Source organism: Musa acuminata, chromosome BXJ3-2 (assembly GCF_036884655.1).
Source record: "Musa acuminata AAA Group cultivar baxijiao chromosome BXJ3-2, Cavendish_Baxijiao_AAA, whole genome shotgun sequence".
Taxonomy (NCBI): Eukaryota; Viridiplantae; Streptophyta; class Magnoliopsida; order Zingiberales; family Musaceae; genus Musa; species Musa acuminata.
Genome location: NC_088350.1, coordinates 36,100,057 through 36,116,920, shown reverse-complemented (window position 1 = coordinate 36,116,920; position 16,864 = coordinate 36,100,057). Strand labels below are relative to the sequence as shown.

The window sequence follows — 16,864 nt, the reverse complement described above, 5'->3', positions numbered from 1 at the left end:
CTCTCTCTCTCTCTCTATATATATATATATATATATATATATATATATGTATATACATGTATATATATAAATATATGTATATACATGTATACATATACATATATATATACATGTATATACATATGTATATAAATGTGTATATATACATATATATGTATATGTATATATATATATATATATATATATATATAGGAGCCAGAGAAGCGGTTGCGGCGTGTACGGGTAGCCGGGGGGACGAGGGACGATCGACGAGCGAGCCCTAGGTTTTGTTTATGCTGCCGCTGCCAACATCGCCGGCCGAATCACCTCCTGTCTGCCGCTGCCTCAAGCCGCGGCCTCCCGCTCCTGTTTTCGAAGGCTAAGTCGCCTCCTCTCGTCGGTACTGTTCTCTTCTCTCTTTCGTCCCTTCTGCTACCGTCTCCTCCCCTCTTTCGTCTCTTCCTGGTCACTCCTCTCCTCCCCACTCCTGTGCTCTTCTCTCTTCGCCTCTCCTGTTTTATTCTCTCTTCCCTTCTCTTCTCCTCTCCTCTCCTCTCGTCTCCTCCCTATCATGTGATCTCCTCGCTTCCTCTCTCTCCTGTTCTGTCGTCCCCTCCCTTCTCTAATGCTTGCTCAGTTATCCAGATTCGTATGTGGAGAGGAAGGTTTTAATTATACATAATGAACTTAGACAATTCTCTGCATTCAAAATTTCAATTCTTGTGTTGCATTGTTTTTTAATTAACTTTACAATCTTATAGTGGGAGTCAATAAGAGAAGCCTTGAGCATAATCTGTTTCTCTTTAACCTATGTCATTCCCTGAACTTACCAAGGCACATGTATCTCTTGTGATTTATGCACAATTAAGATTGGAAGATGTTGATATCAAGGTTTAAAATCTCAACTCACTACCAGCTTCGGATTTTGCTGGAATGATGTGATTTTAGTATACTGAACATATATCAACATGTATTGGCGGTATCACAAAAATATTAAAAATTCTGACTGGTATCAGGTCTCACAAGATGCTTGATCGAACTAGTAAAATATTGGCTGCTATGTGTTGGCAGTTGATACTACCGGTATTTGAAACATTTATTAATATAAATGAATTAGAGAGGCATACTATAAGGGAATATGGAAGTATACATATAATATACTACTTATGAGCTGATTGGCAATAACATAAACTTATTTATCTATTTCCAGATATAATCAATGGTCCTGTTTTACCTCCAATTTAGGTTTCTTTATTTGTCTCTTTTTTCGCTCTTCTTTCTATTTATTCACCCCCTGCACCCGCAGAAGAAAAAGTATTCATTTATTTTTGTACGAGTACAGCAATATTCTTGGTTTCTCAATCTTTGTTTAATGGGTTAGGGCTTGGCATATACTCATCTTACATTTGGTTGAGGCTTTATGATTGATAATTTGTTGTGCGGAATATAAGTTTTATCCCTAATTTGTTGGGACTACCTTCATGCAGAAGCTATGTTTGATGAATTGGATCCTTCCGATGACATTTTTCATCGCCCAGCTTCTTCCCCAGGTTATTGCTATGTCCAAATTTTTTTATTTGCTCAAAAGTTTCTTGTTATTTTCAATGCTGAAGTGCTACTGTGGATCCTAGCAGACCGAAAATTGGGCAAATTCCTACCTAAAGCTCGTGCAAAACCTGTTAAGGTTACCTCCGCAGCCCCCAAAACTTCTGATGCTACCCTGTATGCTCCTCCTCTCGAGCCTGTTGCTCCGGATGCTGATTCAAACCATGAGATGGAGCGCCCCTATCTCCAACGTTGTGTTTCCAATTCCTATAGTGTGGCCTGTGACCACCATTCCGTGCAAGAATCTGTTGGGCAACTGAAGTCCACACATGCAGAACCCGTAGAATCTGAAGGTAAATATGTGGAGAATTTCCAGCAAAATCAAGGAAACATAGATCAGGTAAAGGTGAACCTTTTGTTAAGTTTTCACTTGCATGGTGGATAAACGCTATTAGTAAAATCTTATTGCTACAGGATGCAGATTTGTGCTTTAGCTTGGATTTTCCTAATGGTCACTTGAAGACGACTGGTAATCCTGGTTATGTTATAACTTGGATTAACTTTTAAATATTAAGATTAATTTATTTTGACACCCTGCTCTTTAAGTGTAAATTTTCATGTCATTAGGACCTGTTGATAGCTTTAGGCCAAAAGCTAATTCACAACATGACGACAAAGAACTTGGAGTCGAGGAATCATTCTGTGCCTCAACCCTCTGCTCTGGCTGCAACCAAACAGAGGCTACTCACTCTGAAATAAATGCAGCTCAACAACCATTTCAGGCTGAACAATCAATCCTTTTAAAGACCTATGGAGATGGAGAATGTGTGCAAAGTGGTGATATTGACGTGCGATCCAATATTGCAGAGTCAAAGGAACAGGCAAGTTGCCTTTCAATGTCTGAGATGTAAGTTATTTGATTGTTCTCTATATAATTTTGGGTTCTTATTAGCTTCTAAATGCTATATCAGGCATCAACAAAGCTTTCCAGCATGGACACTCTTTACGACTTGTCTCATTCTAGTGGAGCCACTGGTAAGTAGGAGTTGCCAATTATTTTGACTAATTCCTTAGGGATATAGCAAGTTGAGGTAGGAAGGAAACACATGAAAATTTCTGGTTTTGATCGTATCTTATGATTGATCATATTTTTGTCTTTAAGACGATATGAATTGGATCATGATTTTAAACTGTAATTATCATACTTTTCCAGAGCAAATATTTGCATCGAGTATGATGTGCAGTCGAATCATTTAGCTTCTCATATATAAATTGTGATGGATAATAATGATCCGTGCCATTATAATGTAAAATTTTTAGTTTCTCCTAAAAATTTCTTCATTAAGCCTCTTATTATTCTTGTAATGGAGTACAACATGAAGATTTAAGAGCAATGTCAAGGTTATGTATCTAAGTTTACATTTAGCATGTACAATTAGATTAACAGGACAGAACTTGCAGATAACTAAGGGGTAGAACATTGTTACAAGCATACCAATGTCCAACTTAACTAGAGCCTTCAGTGTTACATGGTGTCCAAATCAGGAAGGGTATCCGATACATTTGATCTGCAAACTCTAGTTATTATTTATGTTAGAGATTTATTGCGTGCTAGGTCTAGATTATGGTTGTAAAACTGTAGTTAAACCTTGTGCTTGTCATTGGTGAATGGGCCTCATGCTACTTGCATGATTGTCATAGAAGAAGAAACAGGTCTTTCTGTTTCTGTTGAAATGGATTCCTCAACATCTAGGACCTATACATTAAAACATTGAGTTGTTCATGAATTGTCTGATCACTTGGGAGGTTCATGTCATGAAGAACAATTCTATAATGCAGAAACGAGGTGGTTCTAATGTTTGATCAATAAAAAACTTAACTAGGTATGTTTTCTGTTCTGTTGAAGTTGAGTTCCCATTATTAAGTTAGCCTATGTTCAGGTTGCATTTATGTTCCTCAGTATGAACTCCATTATGATATTTTTGGTCTGCTATCTCTACTATCTACACATTGCTAATTTCCAGAATCCTTTTCATGTACTCTTTTCATTGACTATATTTTCATTGAGTGGTGGCTGTAAACAGAAGGTTTTGACACAATGTGCCATAAACATGTCATGTTATTACTATATACTATTCTAGGTATGGAGGCAATTGTTGAGGACGCAAACCTTGCAACTGCTTGCTCTGGATCAAATATTTTGTCATCCAAATTGAATGCTACCCAACAACCTCTTCTTATAGCAAAAGAATTCGCAGCCTCAAAATCCACTGATGATGGACTTCAAGTCTCATTATCGGATGATGATTTGCAAGCTTTTCCAGATAATCGACAAGAAGTGGTATTGAACGATTATTTTCCTTCAGTGCAAATCATAGTTTCAAGTTTACATTGTAGCTTATCTTTTGTGTGACCGGATTCATTTTAGGAGATGGCAATGCTTTCTGGCCTTGAATCACTTGATGAATTTTCTTTTCAGCACAATAGCACCACTGGTAAGTAGAGACGCAACAGATAGTTTTTCAACATATTCAATGTTTTTGAGAATTAGATATAAATCCAACCCATGCATGTTGAATAATATCATATTTTTTCTTAAACATAGTCCTATTTTTCATACGATTGTAGGCTTTGTTTGCCAACATGTTCTATTCGTTTCTCTTTTGTCTTTTAACGAATGCTTTGAGATGATTTGTTATCAATTTATTTTTCTTTCTAGACGTCGGACAAGTAGGCAAGTTCCAACCTAGAAACAAGTCACAACCAAAAAAGGGAACTGCTAAATCTGTTTCTTTTATTCTTCCTGATGCTTCCATTACTGGTCCTCCTCCCATGGGATCCTTTTCTGAGATAACGAACCCTTCTTCTGTACAAGCGAAGATCGATATACCTGTGGACAATCCTTTGCATTCATCAATCATAACCTCAGACTGCAATGAAGGTGTTCAAATAGATCACCGAGAGGTGGGAGAAGAGGTAAACTTTGTTTCTTGTCCGCTTGTCTTTTATCAGCAGAACTTGTTATATGGATATTCTGTTTGCTATTATGATGCATTAGGGAATTCAGGCTGAAACTTTCAATACTAATTTTCTTCCAAGCTAGCCACAACTTTGTATGTAGCAATCCTCCTTGAAGTGGGATTATTGTTCAAATTTTGCTACTTTCTGGTCTGTATTGAATTTTCTCTTTTTTTCTTTACACTTCTGTTGAATCATAGAGTTCAATCTGCTGGTTAATTTCATCTGATGCCCAGACTTGGATTAAGAGACATCACAAGCACTGGTTCTGTTGTTTGTAATAGTGTTATTGACACTGTCTCTTTTGATAAGGATCCTTCAACTGTAAAGACAGACTTCTTAGAGGATCATGCTTCTGTTAAATCAGACACTGATATTGACTCATTTGTTCCCTGATGACTTGGCCTTAGTGCAAACAGATTTTACTGAGACTTCTAACCTAAAGTTGTTGCTTAAACTTACTCTCAAGTAATTGGTAGTATCTCTTATCCTAGATTGATTATGTAAGGTAATTTTTATTTGATCACATCTTATGAGGTATGTCACCTTTTTTCCCAGAATAGAGAAGAAATCAGACTTCCAAAGGGTTTGGAGGATATTCATACCGAGTCCCAATCCCAAATTGTTCAAAAACTTAAGCAGCGGATCCATGAAGGAAGGCCTACTTCAGAAAATGATGAAGATGATGATGCTCATAAACCATGTAGGAAACTGAGAAAGAGGATAGCCAAGTGCAGTACTGACCAAATTGAAGTTGGAAGCAATGATGAACGTGATATTGACAACTTTAATGTCTCTCAGATGGATGACAGCCAAAGTGATGATTGTCATAGGGATGAAGATATGCCTAGGCCAAAGAGGACCAAGAGAAAGTCAAAGAGGCAGACAAATGAAATCGAAAAACCCACTCGGAAGCGTAAGAAAGCCTTTGAAAAACCTGATTCTGTTGTAGAGAATTCACCTAAAAAGAAGTTTCCTCATGCCACAAGGCGAAGGAGAAGGCAAGGTAAATGAACTTGCAGTCTTATGTAATGTTATCATAAACTCATGCTGCACCTGTTGGAAGAAACTGAATGAACTTCAGTCGATAATTCATTATCTTTGATATGTTTAGTGAACAAAGTTTTACTGCAAACACCTGAAGATGAGATTGACCCGAGACAGATTAGCATAAGAGACTTAATAATGCTTGCAGAAGCTAAGGAGCGGATAGCAGTATGTCTTTTTTGGCTGCTTGAATGTTATCACTTATAATTGGTATTGTTGTATGTTGATGTTATTTCAAATGTTATTCTGCAGAGTAAAGAAGCGGCGGCAATGAATAAATTATTCTCAGGTCAGAGGTACGAAAAATATCTTACAGGGTTGCAAAATAGAATGTTTCACTTTGTGGGTTTTTCAATTATTTATATATTGGGATCTCGTGCTTTAGATCTCGGATGTCTAGAGGATATAAGCATACTCTCTTATTCTCTTTTAAATCAGTAGCACTATGTATTTTGAAACCCTTCCTGGCCAGTGAATCTTTTTCTGGCTGTATTATAGACGGTTTAATTGTCATGGAATAAATGAAATCTAAGATATCTATCAATTTGACAACTATAAAAATGGACAGTGAATAAGCATATTGTTGTCTGATATATGAGGTCTGTAATCAATTAGGCTTGAGTTATATGTAAATGCAGACAATACATTTCAGTCATAATCAGGTTTGCAACATAAAGGTTCAAAAGCAGACAGAAAACTTTTGAAAATTCTCTTATCCACCATATCATATTTTCTTAATCTAAATACTTTGACAGGTAGGAACTTATAGAAGTATTGTCGCTAGAAACATGATAGTGAGAGGAAGATACTTTGAAAGACGAAGTAAATTAGTTATTGACTCTAATGGCTTTGATAATGATGGATGAAGGGCCTCCTTAAAATAATGAGTGGTGGCAAGTAGAAGTGAGAAACATTTAGAAAAGTGCTTTTGACTTGGCCTTTAGCATGTCATTGTAGTAGGAGCCTTCCCTGAGATTGTGCCACAAATTAACTTGCTTAGATTTACCTTTGAATTTATGTTTGAAGATATGCAGTGGGGCATGCTTGGAGCTCTAATTGGAGCTTGTAATAGTACTGTGGTATATTAGTCTTTGTGATTGTTTATTCATGTGCATGAGTGGCACATTCCTTTGTGGTTTTTCTCCTTGGTTGTTTGGGCATCTCTCTTTGTGTTTTTAGGATCCTCTCTTTTTAGGCTTAAAAAAACCTGGGCTTGCTCATGGATTTTCAAGTCAGAATGGTTGTACATATCTATGATCTGTACTAAATGCATAAATTGTGTGTATTTTCTGATGAAAATTTGTATACTTAAAAAGGATGTATATATAGGACTTATGCACCAGCTCAAAGTTTATGATAGTGACTATATGGAAAATTAAGTTGAGTTACACATGACAAACACTGTATTGAAGCTCATGTATAGTTGTGCACTATCTGACACCCATAGATTACCACAAGTAGCCTCTCACTATGCAACAAAAGAGCATGAGAAAAAACCTACACGTGAGAGGATGAGATATGGATGAAGAGGGGAAAATAATAGGGGCATGTTGTTGCAAGTGAAGAGAAAACAAAGGTGAGTGCAAAAGAGAAGGAAGAGAGGTAAAGGGACAGTTATATATTTTTCTGCTCAGTTGAGGATCCTATTTTGTTAAAGATAAGCATAGTATATTTTTTATTATTATAGTTTCAATTGCTTTAAACATCAAAAGGTAATGTTCATGTATATTTTCTTTTGACAAACAGATGTTTATCATAGGGGCTGGTATGTAGTAATAAAGGAAAACATTTGAATATTAGCATAGTAGTTATTGATGAGAAGGACTGTGATACAAACACCATGAAAACACAAGATGGAAATGAAATTTTTATGGAAAAGGTTAGTAACATCTATAATGGCTGGGCATATCTTTTTAAACATATATAGGTTAATGTCCATCTCATTATCCATCATCTTGTAAGAAGTTCTTTGTAAATGCCATATCTAAGTTCCATGATTTGATCAAAATTTTTATATAACAGTACTAGTTCTTTGTCCAATAATGAGGACATTCTTTTTGGAGAGGATCAAGAACTGAATCATTCGGGTGAAGAAGCAAATCAGAATGTGCAATCAACTCCCAAGAGATTGAATTACCATTCTTACATGAACCGGCCACAAACTAGTAGATGGTCAAAAGCAGAAACAAAGTTGTTCTACGAGGTACTTTGATCTTGTCACACCATGTTTCTTTTTAGTTTATATGTAATATATGAAAAAAGGAATGCTGCAGCACATGTTTCTTTGAACTTGTTAGTGATAAACAAGCTCAAGATTTCACCCAGTTGGCTTGCATTTCTCTAACCCGTGGCCTTTGTTTTTCTGCTTTTCTTTTGTTCAACTCTTAGTTCTTGTGTACTACCGTAGATTCTCATTTCATTCAGTATGCACCAAACAATCTGTTCTGAATATAGCATTCTGCCATCCAAATGGAGGGTTTAATTCCCTATTAATACCTTTCTATTGCTGAAGTACATGACTGCATGCTTCTTTATGCCTTAGTGGCTCTGCCACAGTTAGCACCTCTTTTGAAATTTGGAGGATGCTGGATACTGTTGTAGTGCAGTAAGTGAAACTTCACTTCGTTTATCTTTTTCTTTGGTTTTGTATTTGTTTCTCCTTTCATCACACTGGCATGCATACTGTGTTGGCATGGCATAAGACCTCCATGCTAATGGCATGTACTTCAGCATGTAAAAGACAAATATGGCAACTGCTTCAATTACTACAGTTATTATATAGTGTAAAGCTTAAAGAATGCAATTTGTATTTTGCTTTTTCCAAAAATAAAGATATCAAAATATAAAATATAAGAAAAAGTAGGCAAAATGAAAATTTTGTGACCTTGATATATCTATGAAGTTCATAAGTAGAGAGAACATAGTTAAGGAACTAATTTCACGGCTCTGTAGAAGCTAATTTGTAATAAGCTCTAACATATGTTCTCTTTAACGCACAGCTTCATATCCTCTATTTAAGTTCAACATGCAGGATCGTAGCTTTTGGTGACCCCATTGATTAGTTTTTCCTCTTCCCTCTCTGCTTTCTTCCTCCCCTCTGTCTCTATTTCTATCTTCTTTTCTTTTTTTTCCTTTCTCCTTTTTTTTGTTATTATTCTTTTGTTCCTCTCATCTGCCAGTCAAATTGGTCAATCATCCTCCATATCAAGATTAGGCTTGTGTCTAATGGATTCCTAGGCTGATCATTCTTTTGTTCCTCTCATCTGCCGGTCAGACCTTGTGTTCAATGGATCCATAAGCTGGTCCGAATTAGGCGATTTATGTTCATTTGTGTTTCTATATTATTTATGGAGGAGTTTACAGTATATTATTTTTATGTATTTTTTCAAGAATTGCATTAGAAGTACAATTTGAGTTGGAAAATGTATTACTTGAGAACAAATTAGCCTAGAGATTGAAAAATGTGATTCTTTATCTACTTCAGTGAGGGTAGGACTTTCTTTAAAGGAACTACGAATTGCAAGTCTTAATAAATGAGGGGGTGAATGGGCTAAAAGGGGCATCATTAGTAAAGTTCCCATAAGTGCCAACATGGCATTGCTGTGGAACAAGATAGCGAACCAGCCCTAGACACTTCCCTAAAGGCACATCTAGTCATGTGCCACCCAAGCAGCTCTTGGGTGCCGTGTTGGCTGACACTCCACACCACTCTGTGGAGCAAGAAATCCCCAAAATGGTTGCTTAATGGCTTGTTTCTAAGCAGTTTTGCCTTTGTGTGTCGATTGCACATAATCCGCACTTACAAGACTAAAACGATCACAAAAGCCAACCAAAATAAGCCTACCAAGCCTATTGCAAGCCCCTGTGCAAAGCATAAACAAAATTAAAAGACATGGGTATACACAAGTATTTCATCAAACACCTCATTCACATTTTTGTTCGTGACATTCTTCCCCACTTATTCTTTTAACATCATCGTCGAAACCTTTGCGGATGTTGCATCTCCTTACTTTTGCTGAATCTTCAATCTTCTACTCCAGTTGCAATGCATCTCTTGACTCCTAATTGCTCTCTACTGTTGTTGTTGAGTAGACGAACTTTAATCGACCACGTTGCTTCAACTTGCTAATGACTCTAACTTAGTGTGGGGTCGATCAAGTTGTGTAGATCTTTGTTGGTTCGTGTAGATCCTATAGATAATGGAAAAGACCTTCCTTGTTATGCGATAATATCTCAAACGTCTCGCGCTGCTTGAACTAGGTAGATGCTTGTTGGAGCTTTAAAGTGTATCATCTCACAGACTTTGAAGCTTTTGAGGTTTTTTGCCCATTTGATTTCTCTTTTATTTAGTTGTTGCCTCCAAATAGGTTCGCATCACTTCTGCTTTCGATTGACATTTTGTTGGGAAATGAAGCGGATTGTCTACTCTCGGTAGAATCGATCACTATTGGTGAAGATTTGACAATTGTTGTCTTTTATTATGTTTCTTTGAAGGGTCTTTGAACATGTGCATAGCTTCTCTGTTGGATAAATAAGGGAACTGAGGTATTCGGTTTTGTCCATTCTTTTAAGAGTTGAGAAGACAAAGGTTACTCGACTTCGTTTGTTTCTTCAAGGGTTGTATTTCATGTATCGAGTTGGTTACTAGCCTTATTCTTTGCTCACACTTTTGAAGCATCCGAAGTGTTTGTACTCCTTGCATTGAGTTGGCTACTATGATTTACCTTCTCATTGAATAGTTCGAGGAATGCGACACACACAGGAGAAGTTTCGCGAAGGACTTGATCATCCAAAATATGATTGGGAGCTACTGGGAGCCCCACATTGATGAACAACACGATGACAAGAAGAGCTATGGATTCAAGGAGTGAATGTCATGGTATCACAGAGGTAGGTCTTCCGTGCGTGCATCGAATTTTGCATCAGTTGAAAACTTTGATCATCAGTATATGGGGGCTGTGTTCCATCGAGGGGGAATTATGAGTGCAAGTACTAGTGAGTCCCATCGGGGGACTTGATCATATAGAGATATGATCGAAGGGGTTGGATTGCTTCAGAGCTCATATTCGCTTAAGGGAGTTTGGTAAGTCAGATGACAAGGTTGAGTAAGCGAACATTGCTATCAAGGATGTAATGGAGAACAGAATTGACACGAGCTCTGCAACATGATGGTGGAGCTTCCATGGAGTCATTGATCCTTTGCTCTTATGGAGGGAGAGCACATGATCGTGAGAAGGGGCCGAGGAGGTGGAGACTGTAAATACAAACTCCAAATACCGAGACAAGGTCGAAGGGCAGAGTCCAAGGAACTTCGTAAGACCACTGGGCTTCTCATCAAAATATTTGAAAGTGCGGGACTTCGGGCCGATGCAGGAGTGCTCGACCAAGAAACGGGGAAGTTTGATAGGTTGTATCGTAGATAGTCGGTAGAATAATCATTACACAAACACATGTTATTTTCTAATTATTATATTAAGGAATTTAACATTGAGGATGTTCGTGATATTTTAAAAACATTTGAGGGGAATTAAACAGATATTTAACCATTTGACAAGGGTATGTCAGAATATTTTTCCATAATAAAAAATATAAAAAATTCAAAAAATAAAGATATGAATTATCGGAACTCAGAAGTCATTTTTGACTTGCTGTTTCCTCTGTACGAGTACTGAATAGCCGGTCCTAATTACTTGATCTAAGGGACCAGTGAATTCAGTGCCTACAGTGAGGGTAATTTGGTCTCTGGAAAGTTTGCTTGATGTTCCTCAATATTGATCTTTTGTGCAAGAATGCCAGGAAAATCGATTGGGTAGTTCTTTAATTTTTTGCTGAACTATTGGTGGTATGCTTTAATTTTATTAGGTGTTTCTGATCGAATTTTCTGTGTGCTGATTGAATGTGTAGGCTATTCACCAATTTGGGACAGATTTTGCAATGATACAACAGCTGTTCCCTAATCGCACACGCCATCAAGTGAAACTAAAATTCAAAATTGAAGAACGCAAACATCCTTCTCAAGTCCATGATGCTTTACTTCGTCCTTCCAAAGGTAAGAAATTGATTTTTTGCTGCTCCCAAAATTTTAAATTCTCTTAGTATGTGACTGACTTTTTGCTACTCACTTAAATTCTCTTAGCTTGATCTTAGCTTGATCTATCACCTGATGTTTAATTGAAGTTCTGGTTTTGCTATGAAGACAGATTTCTTCAATACTATAAAATGTTAGATTGAGTGAAGCAATCTATTGTACTTATCTGAATGAGTATAAATTCTATTTGTTAAATAAGATCAACAATTTGACATCAGAAAGCAGAAATCAGCTATCCAAGCTATTTGAGAAATTTGATGCAAAAAAGGAATGAATTGAAGTAGAATTTAATAAAAATGGGGAGAAAAGGAGTTGCTGGTAGAGAAGAAAAAAAAGAGAGGAATTCGGTGAAAGAAAGGGGAAAATGATGGGAAAGACACTGACATGGGTGGTAGGCCTACTGCCAGTAAACTCAATACCAGTAAAATACTGGGTAGTAACCTGATACGAATTTCAATTCGGTGAAGTTGCTTGTCTGTGTGTTGGCTTGTGGTTAAACCGATAAACACCCAACCAGTATTGGCTTGTCCAAATGATTTCGGGTCCTTCTTTCTCTGGAAAAGAGATGTAGAATGGAATAACAGAACTAAATTCTTGTAAATATTTGAGTTGCAGCATCTGCAACACAATGTCATGAGATGGCCTTTAAGTGGATGAGGAACCTTTTCTTCTATTTTTTTGACATCAGCACAACGGTAAGATCCTTCCTTTGTGATATAGATATTTGTGAGAGCCTCTTGCACTAGATTTTTCACCTTCATAATAAAATAATTAGTTCACTTAGGTTTTAAATCACTGTGTTGTATTTTTCAATTAATGTGCATCATGACCATCCAAAACTGTACCCTAGTGTGTTAGGATCAAGGGTCGGCACTAAGAGGGGGGGTGAATTAGTGCAGCGGTAAAATAACGTCGGTTTAAAACTTTCGTACGATAAAAATCGTTTACGTCGAAAAACGATCTTGGAAATATCTTAACTTGAAAGCGTGTTCGTAAAGGTGTGCAGCAAAAGTAATGAGGAAGTAAAGCATATATGGAGGTTTGCAGTAAGGTAAATAGCAATAAGTAAATGCAAACCAGAGTTTTAGAGTGGTTCGGTCAATGTGACCCACATCCACTTTCGGCTTCCTCCTCCGACGAGGTCACCGACGTCCACTCGAGGCCTTCCTTCAATAGGCGAAGGTTAATCACCTTTTACACCCCTCTTCTCCTTTTACCGGGTTTAGGAGATAACCCTTACAAGCACTCACTCTTCTCTCTTAAACAGAATTCTAACACTTAAGAGTTGGAGGAGGAAATTTCTAAAGAGATTGCAGCAGCGTTTCTTTGCTTTTAGACTCTCTGTGCTTGTGTGCTTTAACCAGGGATGAGAGGGGTATTTATAGGCTTCAAGTTGATTCAAACTTGGAGCCTAAAACTTTCCCATCCCGAGTTCCCCGGGCACGGGCGGTACCACTGCCCAATGTCAGTCACACTTACACTGCCTTGGGCAGTACCACCGCCTGGGGGGCAGTGCTGGGCGGTATCACCGCCCAGACTGGCGGTACCACTGCCTGACACAGTCTCGAAGACTGTGCCACGACGGTGAGACTTCTTGGGGCATTGTTTGGGCCTCTTATTGGGCCCAACATAGTTCTTACATGGGCTTAGCTGGCCCCTAATTAGGTTGGCCCAAATCCAAGCCCAATTACATACTAACTACGAAATCCTAAGACATTTGCTAAGCTAAACGAGTCCCTATGTCTATTCTTCCGGCGAGCTTCCGGCGAACTTCCGACGATCTCTCGGCAATGTTCCGACGAACTCCCGGCAAGCTCCTGGACTTCACAACGATCTTCTTGGTGAGTTCCGACGAGCTTCTCTGGCAAGCTCCGAGACTTCTCGGCTGGTTCCTCCAGAACTTCCGACCAACGTCCAAACTTACGACGAACTCTCAAACTCCCAACGTAATCGCGTCCTTGACTCCGGGACTTCATTTTGCTTCATGCCTTGCTATCGTAGTTAATCCTGCACATGTAAAACATACTTTAATCTAGACAATTAATACTAAGCATTAATCAAGTTGTCCGGCATGTCATTGGTCCCTCGACGCTTCGTCCGATTCTTCGGCGCATCGTCCTCTCTTGCGGTCTATTGCCCAATCGGCCAGTTGACTCCGTAACTCCGATATCCTCGGCGCAAATCCGTTTTTCTTGGCTCGATGCCCGAATCCACTGTCCGAAGCCTTCTATCGATACGTCGACCGATCTACCGGTCCGACGTCCAATCTTCTGACATGTTTTCCTTCGGCACAACATGATTCTTCCTGCTTTAATTGTCTCATCTTGATCGAAGCATCCTGCATCACTCAAAACGCAGATTAAAGCATAAACACTTATTGATTGGTTTCATCATCAAAATCCGAGATTCAACATAGTGGTGGGGGTTCATGGCAGTCGTTTGAAGATAGCCCACACATTATGCAAGATACAGTTGAGATATGATCATAAGTCTCACATATGCATCATGATACATTTTTTTTTTCTTTCAACAAAAGTATTCAACGTTAACCTTGCCATATAAATTCCCCCCTCTTTTGTATTTGTGGTATTTTAGTTCTAGAATTACAGATAAATTGATGCTGTCATCGGAGAAGAGATGACTTGGCACTAGATACGGTGGTAGGATCTCTCACTCCCATGATTTTAGTCGAGTCAAATAGCTAGAGAACATTAGAATTATTAAACACGATTTTTATATGTTATTTGATCAGTAATTCCATCATTTAATTATTAACTCGAATGATATAATACTAGTAATAATTCAGATGTCTAGGAAGTTTTCAGGAGATTCAATTGATGTTTACTTGATCAGTAATGGAAGCTTGATCGAGGTAAAGAAACCATCAGAAATGTGCCTTTTGGAGGGCGTCAGATTGATATGTTGCACCTTATGTTTAATTAGTAGCCTGCTCTTTTATCTGAAACTGTGTGAGGCTTTGCAGTAGCTTCTTACTGATAGTCCTATGCCAGGTAGCTCTTCTGCTATCATCATGTTCTTTAATTAATTTGGAAGCACGTTAAACATAAAAGCCTGAAATGATTATATCTGTTTCATCAGGTTTATTTATTCATGTATTTTTGGAGATGTCACCATATACAAATAAATTAATCCATTGTGAAAATGCATGTGAAATTTGATACGCTTAATCCTGATTATTATTATTTTTCGCAGATCGTACACACGTTATGCAAGTAATTAAGCAGCTCCAAACTAGGGCAAAGCCAACTTCCAACGGAGAGACAGATGGTGATCAGGTGAATGCATTTCAGGATGGCGTTGGTAAAAAGGAGGTATCCCTTGAACATCTCTCTAGAGATAAATCTGCTTGGTCACCCAGGATTCTAACGTGATTTATCGGAATCTGTTGTCCAAGCAGGAAGAAACAAGTGGTGTCCAGAGTGACCAAGAGCAGCAGAATGATTGTGAAGTTGAAGTTGAGGGCCCTGAGGAGTTGGATGATTCGAAAGGTGAAGCCAATAGTCCCTCGAATTTTGATGAGCATCAGGATCTGTTCGAGTGGGATGGTGTTACTTCCCCTCAAGACACAGAAAAAGACACTCGCTGGGAGATCTGAACCGTGGTTGGACCCCTATCCTCCCTCTTCCTGCCTGCCTGCCTGCCTGCCTTCCCACGGAGTATCAATTATGATATTGATTAACTACTTCCTCTATTTTATTATCTTCTTGTATCATAATTTTATTTCTCTCGATGTTATCGTGTGTTGAGATTTGGGTTTCGTGATGTTTGAAGGGGACATTCGTAACTTTCCACGATAGCAAAATGTTTGCCTCTGGAGTTACTTTCCACGTGAAAGCTGGTTGCGCTGCTTTTGCAGTGCAGTGCCAGACGCTTGTTGGAAATTTAATCGAGATAGATACTCATTTCTCCTTGGAACTCCGTATGGATGCGTCTTATATTTGTTCAGAATCGAAATAAAGCTTTAAAAAAAAAAAAAAAAGAATCAACATGTCGTTCCTGCCGTCCCTTGCGGGATGATGATCGGTCGGATATGCCAACCCGGAGTTTCTCACACGATAGACGCTTGTCAGACGACGCCCAACCACTTTTGCCGGTGGTAAAAGGGTTCTGCAGCCTGTTGTTCCAGAATCGGTCAAATCCAGTGATGACCATTTCTGATGGCGAGCTGAAAGCACGCTTCCGCCCGCATGTTGCTGGTCCCAACCACAGTCTTCCCCTTGTAGAGCGAGTGGCCTACAGCTCTCTCGACGAAGGAAGGATGATGATGACTCGGCGGCTTCCGTCCGGGGATGTTCAGAAAGGTCACCGATCATGTTGTGCTGACGTTGTGATGATGTCATTGCCGTGTCATGTTGACTTCATTGCAAAACGCGATCCCCATCCAATCACGACGATTAATGGTGCATGCAGTACGTTGAGGAACACGAGTCTATTGGTTGAAGACGCAAACAATCACGGTTCCCATCTACCGAGGACGCGTGACGAAGTAGAACCGTTGATCAACGATCGACGCTTACCAACTTTAGAAGATACCAAACCAAATTGCTCCGGTGGGATCAGGTTGAGTTGAGAAGCTGATAAGGAATCCCACTTCCTCTTTCCTTTTTTCCCTTTTGCAGCGACATGGTACGTGTGGTCGAACGCTTTGTCTGCGTGAGGTTTTAGGCCTGATATGATCCATCGGGGGGCGCATGGTCCCTTCTGCCACAGCTGCCTTCTCATTGGCTAAGAAAAAGATCCACATCGATGTGCAGAAAGCAATGCACCTGAAGCTAGTTTTAGCTTCCTTTTTTTTTTTTCTCCAAGTCCTCAAATGCAGCTTAGCTTGCCTTCTGAAGCTGCAGCTTTTCTACCAAAGCGGAGTACATTGACCACCGCCCCATCCCCACCCTCTTTCCCACCATCTTGCCTGCAACTTAAAATTTCTAATCTTTCATCTCGGTTCATGCTGCTCCTTTGCGACCATGGCGCCATGATCAAGTTCTTCGATTGCAGCCTGGAACACTCTTTTCCTGGTAAAAACTAAAAATGTACACGTTCACCCTTTTAGCTAATAGAAATCTCACAAACCGTACGTTTCCAAAGGCTGATATTGTTCCTTCCACCCACTACTGAGATCTGCTCTTAAACTATATACTTACGTTGTAGCCGAGACGGTTTGCATGT

General features: G+C 38.9%; 1 protein-coding gene across 1 annotated transcript; it reads left to right on the top strand.

Annotated features, from left to right (window-relative positions):
• Positions 1 to 203: 203 nt before the first annotated feature.
• LOC103976624 (uncharacterized) lies at positions 204 to 15,616 on the top strand. Its single transcript, XM_065140463.1, has 16 exons — positions 204 to 379; positions 1,467 to 1,529; positions 1,614 to 1,924; positions 1,999 to 2,053; positions 2,152 to 2,405; positions 2,496 to 2,559; positions 3,666 to 3,865; positions 3,953 to 4,019; positions 4,244 to 4,500; positions 5,101 to 5,548; positions 5,657 to 5,757; positions 5,842 to 5,885; positions 7,612 to 7,792; positions 11,494 to 11,638; positions 14,891 to 15,009; positions 15,096 to 15,616. The coding sequence occupies exons 2-16, from the start codon at positions 1,472 to 1,474 to the stop codon at positions 15,291 to 15,293; spliced, it is 2,502 nt and encodes an 833-aa protein (XP_064996535.1). The 5' UTR covers positions 204 to 379; positions 1,467 to 1,471; the 3' UTR covers positions 15,294 to 15,616.
• Positions 15,617 to 16,864: the final 1,248 nt, after the last annotated feature.